Source organism: Ranitomeya imitator, chromosome 2 (genome assembly GCF_032444005.1).
Source record: "Ranitomeya imitator isolate aRanImi1 chromosome 2, aRanImi1.pri, whole genome shotgun sequence".
NCBI lineage: Eukaryota > Metazoa > Chordata > Amphibia > Anura > Dendrobatidae > Ranitomeya > Ranitomeya imitator.
In genome coordinates this window covers 809,250,103-809,268,916 of record NC_091283.1, presented here as the reverse complement: position 1 = coordinate 809,268,916, position 18,814 = coordinate 809,250,103, and the positions used below count along the sequence as shown (strand labels likewise).

The following is an 18,814-nucleotide window of genomic DNA, read 5'->3' as shown; positions in this document are numbered from 1 at the left end:
CTTCTCCTCAGGCCGGTGATTTAGGCCTGGTAACAGTCACAGGGCTGTTAGAGATTCAACTGTATGACCTCTCACTTTCAGCTCCTTAGCCCAACTGCCATTTCTTCTCTCAGACCAGAATGGATCAAGGGGAGTCTCTGGAGCTCCCCCTTCTGGCCAGAGGTGGTAGTGCAGTCTTGCTATTTTAGTATTTGCATTTACTGTCAGTAACTATTTTTGTGGCAAAAACCCCTAGGGGTGCCACATTCCCCCTTAGTTAAGAACAGTACTCCGGGACTGTGGGACAATAACATTTTGAAATAACAACTAATATGTACAGAGTCTTAAAAATGAAAAGTTACAAAAACCACTCGAGGAAACAAAAATATAGTTCTGTACAAAGTCACTTCAAATAGCGTCCATTAATACAGTTCTATCCTTGAAGGTATTAGGAAAGGCACTGTACTTAGTGTCCAGGAATTTAGTTCCATTTTTCCAACGGAGTTATCAATATAAAGTCTAAAGAAAGTTCAAAAAGAGCGAGGAGCAAAGTTCAAAAAGCAGTCTTTCCGGAGCTTTGATTTAGTGCCTCCGGGCTGATAAAAAGTTCAAGAATATGCAAGAAGTTCATACAGACAAGTCTCTGTAGGCACTGGGCTTAAACGTTGCAGACTGATAGCAATGACTATACTACATTTTCTGTTTAACTATATACGGCATAACATATATACAATTCACATTATGAGCTTTATAGTTGGTAATCTGCATACCTGGCCGGTAATTGACCCTGGGTACTACGCTGTGATCTACGTAATAGCGGTGTCTCTTCATGTGGTGTACTACTGTCTACTGCGGATGTAGTATCTGCCCGCTCTGCTAAAGATAATTCCACGACTATGGAGTTGGCAAGTCCACCGTGAATGGGATTACTCTGACCAGGAATCTGTTCTTCCTGGCCTGGAACCTCCTGTAGTACGGGGTCAGCCTCTTCCTGTCTTGGGACTTCTGGTATTGGGTTTGGTGTTGGGTAAAAGGCCACCATGGGAACCACTACTGCACCATGGTATGTTAGTAGGGTTTTGGGAAAGTCTCCTATACAGGTGTGATACACTTCCTCTTCTTTTTCCTTTACTGGTTGAACCTGTATGGGTTGAATAACTTCTGGTTCTGGCTGGACAACGTCTGGCTCTTTCAATGCTTCCGGACATAATTTAAGATTGTCTCTTGACACTAGTACAGATGTTAAGCCTCCGTTTTTGCTAATGAGACACATTTTAGGATTATCCACTCTTGTTGGTAAAACTGTGTAGGGTACGGCTTCCCACTGATTGTCCAGTTTATTGGTTCGACGATTTCTCTTGAGCACTTGGTCACCTGGTCTTAATGGGGTCGCTAGAGCATTCTGGTTGAAAGTTCGCTCTTGTCTTTCTCTAGTTTGCTGAAGGCTTCTTTCCACACTCTCTTGCACTTGGCGATACTGCTTTTGCCGTATGATATCCCAATTGGAGTCTTGGACTTCTGCGTCTGGTTTCAGAATTCCCATTTCTAGATCGATTGGTAATTGGCCGGGTCTTGCACGCATAAGGTAAGCTGGGGTGCAATTGGTGGAACTCACCGGGACATGATTATACAGATCCACCAAGTCAGGCAATTTCTCTGGCCATTGATTCCTTTCTGCCTCAGGTAAAGTCTTTAGTAGTTCTATTACAATATGGTTCATCTTCTCGCATAAGCCGTTTGTTTGTGGATGATAGGCCGTCGTCCGGATCTTTTTGCAACCATACATATTACAGAATTCTCTGAAGATCTCTGATTCAAAGGCTGTACCTTGGTCGGTGAGAACCTGTTCCGGATATCCATGGGGTCTACAAAAGTACGTTTGGAACGCTTTGGCTGCTGTTTTTGCTGTCAGATCTTTTACGGGTACTACTACCAAGAAGCGTGAATAATGGTCCACGATGGTCAAGGCATAGACATAGCCAGACCGGCTTGGTGTCAACTTCACGTGGTCCATGGCTACAAGTTCAAGTGGTTGTTTGGTGATTATGGGCTGCAGTGGTGCTCTTTGGTTCTTTTGATCGTTTCTTCTGAGGTTGCACGGGCCACAATTTCTGCACCACTGTTCGATTGATTTTCTCATCCCGACCCAATAAAATCTTTCTCTTAGAAGTACTTCTAACTTTTTCCAACCGAAGTGACCAGCACCATTATGGTAAGCTTCGAGGACCATCTTGACATCTTGTTTAGGCACGATAATCTGCCAAACCAATTCATGTGTTTTCGGATTGGTGTACCTTCTACAAAGCTTCCTTTGATACAGGAACATTTTGCCTCTCTCTTTCCAGAGTTGATGCGTCTCTTCTGGGGCATCCTCATCGGGATATGCATTTTGCTCAGTTAACAGTTCCTTCACCAACTTCACAGCCGGATTGCTGTCTTGGGTGTCAGCCCATCTATGGTGTGCTAACGGATTTAAATTCACCTCTTGTTGTTTCTGATAGGTACTTGACTGATGATGTTTTGCCTTGGGATGATGGAAGGCTGGTAGTTCAATTTCTTCAAGCTCCCCCATTTCTTCTTCTACATCTCTCAAGTGTGGCATCCGGGATAGGGCATCGGCATTTCCATTCTTGCGACCTGCTCGATACTTGATCTTGAAGTTGTAATTAGATAACCGGGCTATCCATCGCTGTTCTAACGCACCTAATTTGGCTGTGTCCAGGTGGGTCAACGGATTGTTGTCAGTATAGACAATAAATTCTGCAGCGGCCAGATAGTGTTTGAAACGTTCAGTCACAGCCCAAACTACTGCCAGTAGTTCCAATTTGAAGGAGCTGTAATTTTCTGAATTTCTTTCAGTAGGCCGGAGCTTTCTACTTGCAAAGGCGATGACTTTCTCCCGACCTTCTTGCTTTTGTGACAGCACCGCTCCTAGTCCCACATTACTGGCATCGGTGTAGAGGATGAAAGGTTGATGGTAATCTGGGTATGCCAGAACCTCTTCTCCGGTTAGTGCCTTCTTTAGTTGTTCAAAGGAGTCTTCCCTTTCGTCGTTCCACTGAAAAGGAGGGTTTCGGTTTGAAGGTTTCTTCGTCTGCCCTACCAAGGTGTCTTGCAAGGGTGCTGCCAACTTGGTAAATCCATTTATAAATCTGCGATAGTAACCCACCAATCCCAGGAATTGTCTCACTTCTTTTGCGCTGGTAGGTCTTGGCCAATCCCTTATGGCGCTTATTTTCTCGGGATCTGGTGCTACTCCCTCCGAACTCACGATGTGTCCCAGGTACTGTACCTTTGGCTTGAGAAGGTGACATTTGGATGGCTTGACTTTCATGCCATACCTGGATAAGGCTTCGAACACTTCTGCCAGGTCTATTAAGTGTTGTTCGTAAGTCTTTGAGTAGACGATCACATCATCTAGGTACAGGAGGACGGTCTCGAAGTTCTTGTGTCCGAGGCAGCATTCCATCAGCCGCTGGAAGGTACCGGATGCGTTGCAGAGTCCGAACGGCATGCGATTAAATTCACATAGACCCATTGGTGTGGTGAATGCCGTCTTTTCCTTATCTCGCTCAGCCACAGGGACTTGCCAATACCCGCTTGTTAAGTCTAAGGTGGAAAAATAATTAGCAGATTTCAAAGCAGTTAAGGACTCTTCTATCCTAGGCAAGGGGTAGGCGTCTTTATGGGTGATGTTATTAATCTTCCGGTAGTCTACGCACATTCTCATGGTTCCGTCCTTTTTTTTGACAATCACTAGAGGGGCCGCCCAGGGGCTACAGCTGTCTCTTATTACCCCGGCCTGTTTCATCTCCCTCAGCATATCTTTTGCACATTGATAGTGAGCGGGCGGTATGGGTCTATATCTTTCTTTTATTGGGGGATGGTCACTGGTGGGGATTGTGTGTTCTACCCCTTCTATCCGTCCGAAGTCCAATGGGTGTTTACTGAAGACTTGTTCATATTCCGTCACTAGCCTATACACCCCTTGTTTTTGATGGGTAGGTGTTGAATTTATGCCCACGTGTAGCTGTTGGCACCAATCCTCCATTTCTCCATCTGAGCCATTGCCTTCCACCTGACAGGTTGGTTCTAAGGGCTCAATGGTTGTGATGGCATTGTTGTCAACAGTATATAGCTTTGCCATTGTAGCATACCTTGGCAAAGTGACCTCTTCCTCTCCACAGTTCAAAAGTCGTACCGGCACTCGTCCCCGGTGTACCTCGACTATCCCTCGTGCTGTGAGTATAGTGGGCCTGCTGTCGGTGTACACTGGTTCTATTAAGGCTTGATAATCTCGTCCCTTAGTACCAATGGCTGCTCTACACCATACCAGCATTTCTGTTTTTGGTGGGATTACAATAGATGTTGGATCACTTACCCTCACACTGCCGATTTCTCCACCTGCAACTTCTACCTGTTGCCTTAACATCAATACTTTTATTTCCCTCCGGAGAACTCTCTGCTGGCAGGATTGGGCAGTTTCAGCAATTTGCTGTAAGACAGAAATGACTTCGGAAAAGCAGTTCTCTAACACATTCATTCCTATCAATACAGTTGGTTCACAGTTCCGCCAGTCAACATCAACAACAATTATACCCTGTTTCTTCAATTCTACTTTACCAATCTTTATGGTCATCTCCCTGAATCCTAGTTTCGGTACCAACTTACCATTACTGGCCCATATATCTAGTTCAACATCAGAGGGCCCTTTATCAATATCTGCATCAGCCCAGTACCTCTTATAAAGGATATACGGTATAGATGAAATCTGGGAACCTGTGTCCAGCAAAGCGTTGAGGGGCATTCCGTCCAGCACGATAGAGATAATGGGTCGTCCTCCGATGTACCTGTCGTGCCAGGGTGTTGGGCCTTGAAAGTTCATTCCTGCGAAGCGGCCCGCATTCCCAGGGGATTCCCGTTTAAATCACAATCTCGTGCAAAGTGGCCTGGCTGCTGGCAACGGCGGCAAATGGGCTGTCCATCCGGTTGGTAGCGGTCGCGGGGTCGTCCTCTCCATGTCGGGTATCTCCAGGGTCTCATCCATGGAACACCTTCTCTACGGTTTGACAACTCCATCTTGGGTCCTCTCATCTCCTGCATGGTTTTAGCCATTGAAGCAACAACATCAGTTAAAGAGTCAAGCTTTTGTTGAAGAGCCTCATTAGTACTGGGCCCCAGGGGCTTAGCAATGGCCCCGGACATAGCTGATGTCACTGGTACTCCATGTTGTTGAGGAGCCTCTGCCATGAGTTGCGCAGGATCCTGATCCCGAGGTGCCTCTGCCAGCTGGAGACGTATAACGCTCTCCTTTAATTGGGCAAATGTCAATTCAGGGTTCTTAAAAACAAGCATGCTCACATGCCCCCGGTGAGAAGGGGTGTAGAGTCCCTCAATAAATTGATCTCTTAGCAGTTTATCCGCTCCGGTGTTAAAAATGGGTTCAGCCAGTGTAAGTGATTTAAGGGCTTCCTGCAGGTTTAAGGCAAAGTCTCTCACGCCCTCATTAACTTTTTGTTTGCAATTAAAGAATCGTACTTTAGCTTTGCTGCTGGCAGTGGTTTCAAATGTAGCTTTTAATCCAGCAAATATGCGTTCAACAGTGCCTTTTAGATCAGCTGCCCATGCTGTGACTTCTCGCTTAGCATGGCCACTGCATCATCAGGAGACTAACACGCTGAACTTCACCCACAGGGAACATGTCAAAATGGGCCAGCATCTTTTCTCTGAAATCGTCAAGGGTATTAGGCTCACCTTCATACATTGGAAGCCATGGGCCACCCGGGGTATATGGCATCAGCACCGGCATGATGGGCGCCACTCCTTGCACCGCTGCGCTACAGGACTCTCTATCGACACTCTGTATTTCAGCTGCATTAGCGTCGCCGGGCGCTGTGGCGTCTCCGTGCTGCGACATACTGTGCCCCCTTAGTTAATCCGGACCCTTCCGGTCCTCCGCTTCCGTCGGGATAGTGTAGATTCGTTCCGCTGTGCAGCAGGATCGATTTTCCCCTTGCTCTGATGTCAGAGCGCTCAGCTTGGTGCCGCCCACAATGACACGCCCCCTGCTGCTCCCACCCACCGCGCTCTGTAATGGCGGATTCTGAAGTTTTTCAGTTAGACTGGGGCTCAGGTGATGGCGTAGCTCAATTAACAGTCTCGTGCCTAACGGTTATGAAGTGATTACCTCAGGGGATGGTGGCCATCTTTACTCCATTATAACCAATGGGGAAAAGTCACTTTCAATAGTTTTCAATGGAGAATGGATTTTTCTTTAATAAAGTCAATTTTCAAGATTTTTCATCCAAGTTTTCACAGTTTTGGGCTCCAATCACGGCACACAATACCCGGTATACGGGCTGGCTAGATCCTGTTCGTGACGCCAATTGTGACGCCCAAGAGACCGGGGTACCCAGCACCGGACCAATGGGGTCTGTCTCTTGAGGGGGGTGTCACGGGTGGCTTGACCCGGTGCTGTGGCCTCAGGCAATGCACAGTGTAAAGGGTATCGTGAGGGAACAGGCACTTACTCGATCAGCAGCAGGTTCTCCCAGCGGTGATGATCCCAATCCTGGATAGATGGCTATTGTCCAAATGAAAGACTGAGGCACTGAAACGTTTAACCAGTTTACTTTAACAAAAAAGGATTTACAACCAGTCCTGTCACCGGAGTCTGTATGGGAACTCTGAGTTACTTTGACCCTGCCGGGGTCTTCGCCTCTTATTGTACGCAATTTCTGTGTGGCCCTGCTGCTGTATGTGAACTGGCTGCCGGCCCAATCTGTCCCCTCCGGGTCCTGGTTCGACGGGCAACCCGAGTCCTTTTATCGGTTTACCCCCTCTGGGAGTACCGCTGAACTCTGCGTCTGTTGCTGCGTCCGGCCCTAGTGAAGCTGATATCACCTCACGTTTTTCCGGTTGCTGTATTATATGTAATGAATACAGCCACGGATCCGGTATCCGTCTTTGCGCCTGTTCTGGGTAGTGATTAATGCTACCCGGTTCTCACAATGTCCTTTTTCTCTATCCCTCTTCTCCTCAGGCCGGTGATTTAGGCCTGGTAACAGTCACAGGGCTGTTAGAGATTCAACTGTATGACCTCTCACTATCAGCTCCTTGGCCCAACTGCCATTTCTTCTCTCAGACCAGAATGGATCAAGGGGAGTCTCTGGAGCTCCCCCTTCTGGCCGGAGGTGGTAGTGCAGTCTTGCTATTTTAGTATTTGCATTTACTGTCAGTAACTATTTTTGTGGTAAATACCCCTAGGGGTGCCACAATGGCAGGAAAAAAGCTGCACAAAAGCCTGTTTTTCTTGTTTTTTTTTCTTGCGTTTTTTTCATGCTTGAATTGTCTCTTGTGCATGCTGATAAAGCTTAGTGTTGGAAAAAAAAGTCCTATTCCATAGAATCAGGTTTTGGCACAAACACAAAAAATGCAGCAAAATCTTATGCCTGCGCTTTTGGTGTGTTTTTAATGCGTTTTCATTTCATTCCATTCATTTCAATGGGTGAAAAACGCTGAAAGAAGTGACACGCTCCATTGTGCAAAAAAACATGCAAAGCACAAAATACTAATGACAAAAAAACAAAACTGTGTGCATGAGATTTCTGAAGTCTCATAGACTTTGCTGGTACTGTAAAACACAGCTGAAAATTTGCATTAAAAAATGCTGCAAAAACGCCCAGTGTGAACTTAGCCTTAGAGCTACATTTACAAAAGTAAAAAAAAAAAAAAAAAAAAGTGCCTGGTCATGACCGGGAGTTAAAGGATCTGGAATTGGACTGGTTAAACAATAGGCCACTTGCCTTTCTATGTCTTCTAGCGCATCGGCTATAGACAGTAGCGGCTTCTTCAGGTGTTTGCGCAGGTTGTGCTGCAGTAAGGGCAGGCCCAGGGCCCACAATGTCGCGCACACCTCCTGGATGGTGTCAGGTCCCCCGAGTCGGACGGCGTTCTGCAGCGTGGTCTCCAGCCTGTTTATAATGCGCAGCTGGGCCTGTATAGAAGAACACGTACATTATATGGGTGACTACAGTACCTGCAATGTCCGTTCACCTAAATTCTTTATGACATTTTTCTTGGCAAAAGAATTCAGGGATTTTGGAGTCAGAACCTCCTTGGAAAGTAAGGTTTTAAGTTATTTAGACAACCCCCATTTGCCGAAAGGACCTGTAAGATAGGAAAACCATATATCTGCTCAATCCTAGGAGAGAGCAGGAAAGTAGAAGCAGAAACTACAGATTAAGCAGCTGATAGCGGGAGGTCTGCCCCATGTTATGGCAACAGAGGACCTATAGTTTTTCTGTAGTTATTGTTTGCAGAGACAAAGAAAAATTCCACATTAAATACAGTTATATACAGAGGCAATAACTTCCCAATACATGACTGTGCCATAATCAACACTGCAGCCTTGCAGCGCTGGGGTCCTGGGTTCTAATCCCACCAAGGACATCTGCAAGGAGTTTGTATGTTCTCCCTGTGTTTGTGTGGGTTTCCTCCGGGTTCTCCGGTTTCCTCCCACACTCCAAATACATACTGATAGGGAATGTAGATTGTGAGCCCTGATGGGGACAGGGATGATAACTTTAAAGCGCTGTGGAATTAATGGCTCCATATAAGTGAGCAAAATATATAAATAAATTAAATAAATAAATAATACCGCCAAGGACTGACTTCAATACTCCTTGGAAGTGTCTTGAACCCAAGTTAGAAGATTTAATATTCTTTTTAAATCTGATTTGAAGAACATCCATGGATACTTTACAGTGGTATGTTCATGTGGGATAGATACAGTGTGGATGTTCCATCCGTGTGGAAAATCAACAGCAAACCATAGCAGCAGCAGAAGCAACAAGTCTCAGCCATATGATGCAGTAAAAAATCAGCACGGGAATTGATCTGTGGAGCGAATTTTGAATTTTGCAGTGCATCAAATTAGGCTGCAATGTATCGAGTAAAGTCTGCATATAAAACTTTAAAGAGGATTCAAAGCGAAATCTGCTGGCGAAAGAAATCCACCCCATGTGAATATACCCTTAAAGAAAATCTGCCATCTCGCCTGAAATGTCTAATTAAAATAACTTCTCTATAAAAGTAATTCTGGAGTGTAGGTTTTTGCTAGCTTATCAGAGAGCAGCATGACGTAGGCAAAAAGAAGCTGAATCCAACGATGTATAACTTAATTTACTGGGTGCAGCCGTTCTGACACATTCAGAGCTTTTAAATTTAGAATCAAGCAGAGCTGAGAAAGCAAATCCCGCCCACACCACAGCTGCCCTGGCCCATACCACAGCTGACCACGCCCACACCGCAGCTAACCCGGCCCATACCACAGCTGACCACACCCACACCACAGCTGACCCCACCCTCATCAAGCTCTCAGAGTAGTGTAGAAAGTCAATAGACAGTGAGGTACTTATCACAGCAGGGGGTGTTGCCGGACTAGGTTAATCACTTAGCGATAAATCCTTCACAGTTAATAAACAGCAGCACGCACTTTGAGAAGTGACACATCCCTGAATTCTGTGTTTCGGCCTCTATTTCCTGCTGTCTTCAGATTACAAATAAAATATCTGCTGACGGATATCTTTAAGAGAAAATTGCCCCACAATTGTTATTTTATGGAGACAAATTGGAAAAATTGTTTACTAAAATAGACAAGGCTGGAGAGTGGACGGGTCATCTTTATTATTCCTAGGAGAGATGCATGTTACACTGTCACTTTACTGTCTGCACTTGTAGATATTGTAGCGTGAGCAGAAAAAATTCAGAAAAGGACACACGGAAAAAGATTTCTGCTTTTTTTTTTATCTGAATGAAAAACCCAATACAATCCCAGCAAGACCCCAGTGCGTACCTCAACAGCACTTTTAGTATAGCTATCAACCTGTTGGCCAAGGTTAAGGACTTGAAGGTCACTCTGAAGACATTCTAGGGTTATGACGGTTTTGGGATCCTAAAACAAAGCAGACAGATAAACATTAACAAAAAACAACAAATCAAAAATAAATCTCCAGCGAACAGTTGTAATCTTCCAAGGAACCGCAATGGAACTTAGAGTTAACGCCAAGCATACACGGTAGACTAACGTCGGCCGAACCCACCAATATCGACAGGCTGGCTGACTGATGCGTATGGGGGCGCCGGCCAACTGATCGTCAGGAGAGATCTCTACAAGGAATGTCTGATTTTGGACTGCCGATCGCATTGGTCTCCCTGAGATTAGCAGCTTTGTCCTAGAGAACAGGAGCACTTGGCCGGGACGGCGCTCCTTTGTAGGGGAGAGTCGGCTGAGTTGGATGTCGGCCAAATGCTCAGTTGGAGCATCGTTCAGCTGACAGCCACCGTGTGTATGGCTGGTTTCACCATCGTTTTAATTTTTTTGTTTCCATAAATCAATAGTACACATGAAAACAATAAGTTTTGTAATACATCTTAGGAGAAATTTGCTTATTTCTCCGTTTGGACTGATCGCTCACAATTCACAGGTAAAATCTGTCTTCAGTGAACACAAACCTTCCAATTACTGAGATAGAAGATGGTTGGTGTTCTTTAACGTCTATGGAGAGGGGAGGAGTTAGAGGTAAACACAGACATTTTGCTGCAAGTTCTCCTAAAATGACAGCTACATTTCAAACTGTCGATTTAGGAGAACTTGCAGCGGAAATTCGGCCTCTAGCTCCTCCCCCTCCATAAAATCTTACAAGCACCGACTGTCATTTCCTACCACAGTAATGGGAAGATCTGTTTTCACGGAATACACATTTTAACTTTGATTTACAGTGAAAGGTCAGTCCAGGAGGAGAATGAAGCCGATTTATCAGATAAGATATACAGTGGGCACGGAAAGTATTCAGACCCCTTTAAATATTTCACTCTTTGTTTCATTTGGTAAATTCAAAAAAGTTCAATTTTTCACATTAATGTACACTCTGCATCCCATCTTGAATGAAAAAAACAGAAATGTAGAAATGTTGGCAAATTGAATAAAAAAATAAAAACTGAAACATCACATGTTCATAAGTATTCAGATCCTTTGCTTAGACACTCATATTTAAGTCACATCCTGTCCATTTCCTTGTGATCTTCCTTGAGATGGTTCTACTCCTTCATTGGAGGCCAGCTGTGGTTAATTAAACTGATAGGACTTGATTTGGAAAGGCGCACACCTATCTATATAAGACCTCACAGTGCATGTCAGACCAAAGGAGAATCATGAGGTCAAAGGAACTGGCCAAGGAGCTCAGAGACAGAATTGTGGCAAGGCACAGATCTGGCCAAGGTTACAACAGAATTTCTGCAGTACTCAAGGTTCCTAAAAGCACAGTAGCCCCCATAATTCTTAAGTGGAAGAAGTTTGGGACCACCAGAAGTCTTCCTAGACCTGTCCGTCCAGCCAAACTGAGCAATCATGGGAGAAGAGCCTCGGTGAGTGAGGTAAAGAAGAACCGCAAGATCACTGTGGCTGAGCTACAGAGATGCAGTAGGGAGATGGGAGAAAGTTCCACAAAGTCAACTATCACTGCAGCCCTCCACCAGTCAGGCCCTTATGGCAGAGTGGCACGAATGAAGCCTTTCCTCAGTGCAAGACATATGAAAGCCCGCATAGAATTTGAATTTAAAAAAAAACACGTGAAGCACACAGCTAAAATAAGAAAGGAGCTAGTACAGCCATGAGTCTTCTTGGGAATGATGCAACAAGTTTTTCACACCTGGATTTGGGGTTCCTCTGCCATTCTTCCTTGCAAATCCAGTTCCGTCAGGATCGATGGTGAACGTTGGTGGACAGCCATTTTCAGGTCTCTCCAGAGATGCTCAATTGGGTTTAGGTCAGGACTCTGGCTGGGCCAGTCAAGAATGGTCACAGAGTTGTTCTGAAGCCACTCCTTTGTTATTTTAGCTGTGAGCTTAGGGTCATTGTCTTGTTGGAAGGTGAACCTTCAGCCAAGTCTGAGGTCCAGAGCACTCTGGAAGAGGTTTTCATCCAGGAAATCTCTGTACTTGGCCGCATTCATGTTTCCTTCAATGACAACCAGTCGTCCTGTCCCTGCAGCTGAAAAACACCCCCATAGCATGATGCAGCCACCACCATGTTTAACTGTTGGGATTGTATTGGGCAGGTGATGAGTAGTGCCTGGTTTTCTCCATACAAACCGCTTAGAATTATTATCAAAAAGGTCTATCTTCATCTCATCAGACCAGAGAATGCCATTTCTCATAGTCTGGGAGTCCTTCATGTGTTTTTAGCAAATCCTATGCGGGCCTTCAAATGTCTTGCACTGAGGAGAGGCTTCTGTCGGGCCACTCTGCCATAAAGGCCTGACTAGTGGAGGGCTGCAGTGATAGTTGACTTTGTGGAACTTTCTCCCATTTCCCTACTGCATCTCTGGAGCTCAGCCACAGTGATCTTGGGGTTCTTCTTTACCTCTCTCACCTAGGTTCTTCTCCCACGATTGCTCAGTTTGGCTGGATGGCCAGGTCTATTAAGACCTCTCGTGGTCCCAAACTTCTTCCATTTAAGGATTATTGAGGCCACTGTGCTTTTAGGAACCTTGATTACTGCAGAAATTCTGTTGTAACCTTGGCCAGATCTGTGCCTTGCCACAATTCTGTTTCTGAGCTCCTTGGCCAGTTCCTTTGACCTCATGATTCTCATTTGGTCTGACATGCACTGTGAGCTGTGAGGTCTTATATAGACAGGTGTGCGCCTTTCCAAATCAAGTCATATCAGTTTAATTAAACACAGCTGGACTCCAATGAAGGAGTAGAACCATCTCAAGGAAGATCACAAGGAAATGGACAGAATGTCACTTAAATATGAGTTTCTGAGCAAAGGGTCTGAATACTTATGACCATGTAATATTTCAGTTTTTCTTTTTTACTAAATTTGCAAAAATTTCTACATTTCTGTTTTTTTTAAGTCAAGATGGGGTGCAGAGTGTACATTAATGAGAAAAAAATGAACTTTTTTGAATTTACCAAATGGCTGCAATGAAACAAAGAGTGAAAAATTTAAAGGGATCTGAATACTTTCCGTACCCACTGTATAAACCTATCCTGTGCCTTTAAGAAAAGTTGTGAAAGATTGCAAAGTGTAGGCTGCTGAATTCTGAATGCAGCTCTGGGTGACAACCTGCTGGAAGATATACTGTGACTGGCGATCAGTGCAAGGTACGTAACACAAAGAATTGGCTTTTACTTATAAAGTTAGCTTTGCATTAATAAAATAATCTTATCCCGGAAGATCAATTACACTTGCCATTTTTATATGAAATACAAATAGGGATCGGTGTACGGTAGAGACAGGCGACCTACTGCTCTGCGGGATTTACACTTCTACATCAGCGGTGGACGCACAGGTCAGGACATACAGAGCGGCTACCAGAAAGATCTCCATAGCTTCACGGATCTCATCTGTATGCAAGTCAGTGTCTGGAGGAACAGGGAAGCGAACACCCTGCAGAAATGTTCATCGTTCCTTTCTGCTTTTTACCAGTGATTATAACTGGTCTGTGCTCAGTCAGCAACGCAGCCATCTTCATTCTCATCCTTATCCTATCCTGAGGATATTCTTACAGTCATTGATCAATGTCCGACATTTCACACAGACCATATAAAACCCATCATTACAAAGGTCGGAGGTAAATGCTTGTTTTTACAGGAGGTGAAAGCAAAAAAATTCCAGCAAATATTTCTAATTATGTAAAAGTTAGTGGTGTGATCCAATAGGCCAACTGTGCCTGAAGAATGGCAGCTGTCACCTTACCGTGTCCTTACTGGTTGGGTATTACACAAAAAGAAGTACCGTATATACTCATATATAAGCCGACCCGAGTATGAGCCGAGGCACCTAATTTGTCTTGAAAAACTGGGAAAACCTACTGACTCGAGTATAATTCGTGTATGCATTGTCCCCTCATCCGTATCCTGGTATGCATGGCTCCTTATTCCCAACCTTATCTGCATGGCCCATTATTCCCATCCTTTTCTGCATGGCTCCTTATTCCCATCTTTGTATGCATGGTTCCTCATCACCATCTTTGTATGTATGGCCTTTATGAGAAAAGCATTAAAAAAACCACCCTACTTACCTTCCCTGTGCACCCTCTCAGCATCTTGTTCCGGTGCCAGCAGCTCCTGCGTCCGAGCAATCACGTCCCCGCTCATTAAGGTAGTGAATATTCACCTCTCTCCACGCCTACGGGAGTGGAGAGAGGTGAATATTCATTACCTTAATGAGTGGGCACCTGTGATAGACCAGCAGCTGATTTGAAGCTGGTGACTGCTGCTGACACTGTGCGAACTATAAGAGAAATGAATGTTCACTGCAAGTGCAGTAAATATTCATTTCTTTTTAGCAGCGGGCACAGGCTTTAGCCGCAGCAGATGGCTTCTGTCTCCTGTCACTTGCTGCTACGCTGCTCCCCCTCCCCCATCGTCTTCTGGGACAATGACTCGTGTGTATGCTAAGGGGGGGCATTTTTAGCACAAAAAAATGTGCTACAAAGCTCGGTTTATACACGAGTACATACGATATAAACATCACATACATTGGTGTGAGAACCCCTTTAAATTGTGATCACCCTGAATCCTGCTCCTAGAATCGGTGGAGGGAAATCTCGGACAGCTCTTCCCGATGATGGAAAGACCTGACCCTTACTGTGGACTTCTTGTCTGGAGGACAGGGATAGGTTTATTTTGAGTCTTTCTCCTCTTGTGCTTTTTTGTGCGGCACTGTTCACATTTTGTGCACTCAGAAAAGGTAAAGCTAAAAAAAAACAAAAACAGGGCACTTGACAGGGCTGATCTTCATGAGACAATGCCCTTAAAGGGGTTTGCCACTTTAATTTTTCTATGCTGTAAAATTAACATACTTACATCTGCTACTGCACATGGTCTTTGTCCTTATGAAGGTGAAGTCCCGACTACAGGACGTTAGGCTAAGTTCACACTTGCGTTTGGCTGGTCTGCATACTTCTTCCCTTAAGCTCCGCCTACAGTCTGCCTACTTCCGCACGCGTCCTGCGTACCTATCTTTAACATTGGGTACGCAGGGACATGCGTTGTATGCAAATGTGTCTGCATGCGGCGTTTTGACGTGCCCGCCGACCGCTGCAGCCAATCACTAAGCTCAGCATTCTCGTTCTGTCTACACAGATATCATCAATGAGCCCTGTGACTGACTGCAGCGGTCATGTTTGTGTTGTTATGATCTTACCGTTGAAGTCGATTGCAGCAGCAGAGAACAGGACCTGGTGGATGGGGTAAGTATGGAGGACTTTGTGTAGACTGTCCAAAAGCAAGGTAGTAGTTACACTTTTCACTTGGTCTTATAAGAGTCAGGTCCAGACATTGGCATCAGCCCTCTTCTGCAATGATCTACTATATAATTGTCTAAGGATCACTTCCGTCTTTCTGTCTGTCTGTCACAGATATTCATTGGTCTTGGCCTCTGTCTGTCATGGAAATCCAAGTCGCTGATTGGCCGTGGCTGTTTTGCCGCGACCAATCAGCGACCGGCACAAGTCCGGCGGAAAAATGGCCGCTCCTTCCTCCCCGCAGTCAGTGCCTGCTCCATACTCCCCTCCAGTCAGCCCTCACACAGTGTTAATGCCAGCGTTAATGGACCGCGTTATGCCGCGGTGTAACACACTCCATTAACGCAGCTATTAACCCTGTGTGACCAACTCTTTTACTATTGATGATGCCTATGCAGCATCAATAGTAAAAAGATCTAATGTTACAAATAATAATAATAATTAAAAAAAAAGGTTATTCTCACCCTCCGCCGTCGCATCCTCTCCTTGGCAGTGCAAGCGGCAGGTTCCGGTGGCAAGGATGCTATGTGAGAAGGACCTTCCATGACGTCATGGTCATGTGACCGCGACGTCATCACAGGTCCTGCGCTCATACCAACCCTGGGACCAGAAGCTGCCGCGTGCACTGCACACAAGCGACAGGACTACAAGGGGCCCTCGGATGGTGAGTATATGTTTATTTTTTATTTTAAGTCTTTTTTAACCTGTTACATACGTGGCTGGGCAATATACTATGTGGCTGGGCAATATACTTTGTGACTGGCCAATATACTACGTGTCTGTGCTGTATACTATGTGGCTCTGTGCTGTATACTATGTCGCTGTGCAATATACTACGTGGCTGGGCAATATACTACATGACTGGGCAATATACTACGTGGCTCTGTGCTGTATACTATGTCGCTGTGCAATATACTACGTGGCTGGGCAATATAATACGTGACTGAGCAATATACTACGTGACTGGGCAATATACTACGTGACTGGGGAATATACTACGTGACTGGGCAATATACTATGTCGCTGGGCAATATACTACGTGGCTGGGCAATATACTATGTCGCTGGGCAATATACTACGTGGCTGGGCAATAGACTACGTGGCTGGGCAATATACCACGTGGGCTGTGCAATATACTACGTGGACATGCATATTCTAGAATACCCGATGCGTTAGAATCGGGCCACCATCTAGTGGATGTATATTTGGCTGCCTCATCACGGGAGGTGCCGGCCATAGAAGTGGGGTCCACAACTATCAGCCATGCACACCGGCTGAGAAGCCGTGCCCCAGCTTTATAATCAATGCAGACATTAATATATTTTTGCAAACAAATCCCCATAAATCAGAACGACATAGTAAGAGAGCAGCTCACAGCATGTGATAAGACACAAAGCCTGGGAACGTACAGCAATATCTGCGGTCTTCAGATCATTGATGCAAGCGGCAGCGAGTTGATTGCATTTTAAATCCATGGAGAGACGAGCGAGATCAATCAGCAGAGGAGTTCTGTAAAGGAACAGGACAATTGTGCAGAAATCATTAAGGCTGGAAAAATGTATAAATTAAAGAGATGCAGCGTATTACGTCCGGCTGTGGACTTACTGCAGATAAGAAGCCTGGATCCGATACTCACAGACACCAAATACTAAACAGCATTCTCACGACACTACGGTATTAGAGGGCAGTGGGAAAACGTCCCCCCCCTAAATGCTGTCCTCTGCTACGATATCGCCCATGTGTGCACCGATGCTAGGAATTTTCGGCTATAAATTCACTCCCATCCAGATTGTTACTTTTAAGCCTCTTGTTTAGACCTTCCATTCTCAACAATGCAGGAGGGTCTGTGTGGATCTAAGGCTACGCGCACACGTTAAGTATTTGGAGGCAAACATTTCTGCACCTCTTGGAAGGAAAAAATCAGTGGCAAAAACATGCATTTTTGCTGTGTTTTTTTATGAGGATTTTTCCTCACTTATTAGTATGGGGGAAATCTTCAGCAAAAACCCTGAAAGGATTGACATTCTGCAGATTAATCTACACCAAATCTGCAAGTCACAAATAACCAACGTATGCACGAGTCGTCAGGACTCTCATTCACTTTGCTGGCATCACGAAACCTTTCAAATTTTGTGACAAATCTGCACTGAAAAAAAAAGTTGCAAAAATGCAATGTGTGCACTTTTGGGGGCTCGTACAGATGGCCGTTTTATTCGGACGAGTGCAATCTGTGGTTGACCTTAGGCTGGATTCACACGTACTGATATTTCCAGTACCAGTAAAACCGGTACCAGAGATATCTGTGTCTATGTGCTCACGTGGTACATCCGTGTGGCACACGTGTGGCAGCCGTGTGCCGCATCAGGACCACATGGATGGCTGCCGGGAAGCAGCGCTACTGTAAGCCGCTGTCCCCATGCGTGTGGTGCTGAAGCCGGCTGTCATCCGTTTTCCCCTGCTCTGCCAGCGATCAGAGCGAGCAGGGGAGAAGGGATGAAAGTAAAAAATGACGTGGGTCCCCCTATATTTTACAACCTACCAGGCAAAACTCACAGGTGCGGGCTGCTATTCTCAGGCTGGTAAGAGGCCATGTAAATGGGCCCCCCAGCCTAAAAACAGCAGCCTGCACCTGCCCAGAAAAGGCGCATCTATTAGATGTGCCAATTCTGGATCTTTGCCCGGTTCTTCCCACTTGCCCTGTAGCAGTGGCATGTGGGGTAATAAGGGGTTAGTGTCACCTTGCTATTGTAAAGTGACATTAAGCAGGCTTAGTAAAGGAGAGGTGTCAATAAGACACCTATCCATTACTAATCCCACAGTTGTTAAAGGGTTAATAAAAGACACACACAGTAAGAACAAAGAATTTTAATGAAATAAAACAATACACACAGTGTGACCATTTTATTGTTACAGGTAATCCAAGCAAAGCCCTTGATCACCTGGAATAAAGTCAAAATAAAAAAACAACAATATACCCATACCTGTCCGCCAGACAGTCAAGACCGGACGGCCACGTGCAGCGCTGAGAGGTGAGTATATCATTATTTTTTATTTCAGTTCTTTTTTTTAACACAAATATGGGTCCCCGGGCCTAGAGGAGAGTCTCCTCTCCTCCACCCCGGGTACCATCCGCACATGATCCGCTTACTTCCCGCATGGTGGGCATAGCCCCATGCGGGAAGTAAGCGGAACAATGCATTCCTATGTGTGCTCTGCACAAAAGAAGTGACATGCTGCGGATTGTAAACCGCTGCGTTCCCATGCGTTTTTTTCCCGCAGCATGTGCACAGTGTTTTCGATTTCCCATAGGTTTACATTGAACTGTAAACTCATGGGAAACTGCTGCGGATCCGCAGCTGCAGAAACGCTGCGGATCCCCAGCAAAATCCGCACCGTGTACACATAGCCTAAGAATCAGCCCAGGCGTGGCATCCCACGTCGCAGGAGAGGATACGGAGAGGCAACACTCTCCGTGCTCGCCTGTTGATGGTTCGGGGAGATCGGAGCCTTGAAAGGAT

General features: G+C 45.4%; 1 protein-coding gene across 1 annotated transcript in view; it reads right to left on the bottom strand.

Moving 5' to 3' along the window:
* The window catches only part of CFAP46 (cilia and flagella associated protein 46), a 239,476-nt gene that overhangs the window by 169,887 nt on the left and 50,775 nt on the right, over window positions 1-18,814 (bottom strand). Inside the window, exons 9-11 of the mRNA XM_069753829.1 lie at window positions 16,706-16,805; window positions 9,836-9,934; window positions 7,785-7,975 (exon numbers count right to left, since the gene is read on the bottom strand). Coding sequence (XP_069609930.1) covers window positions 7,785-7,975; window positions 9,836-9,934; window positions 16,706-16,805 — 390 coding nt within the window. The remainder of the gene's footprint in view (window positions 1-7,784; window positions 7,976-9,835; window positions 9,935-16,705; window positions 16,806-18,814) is intronic.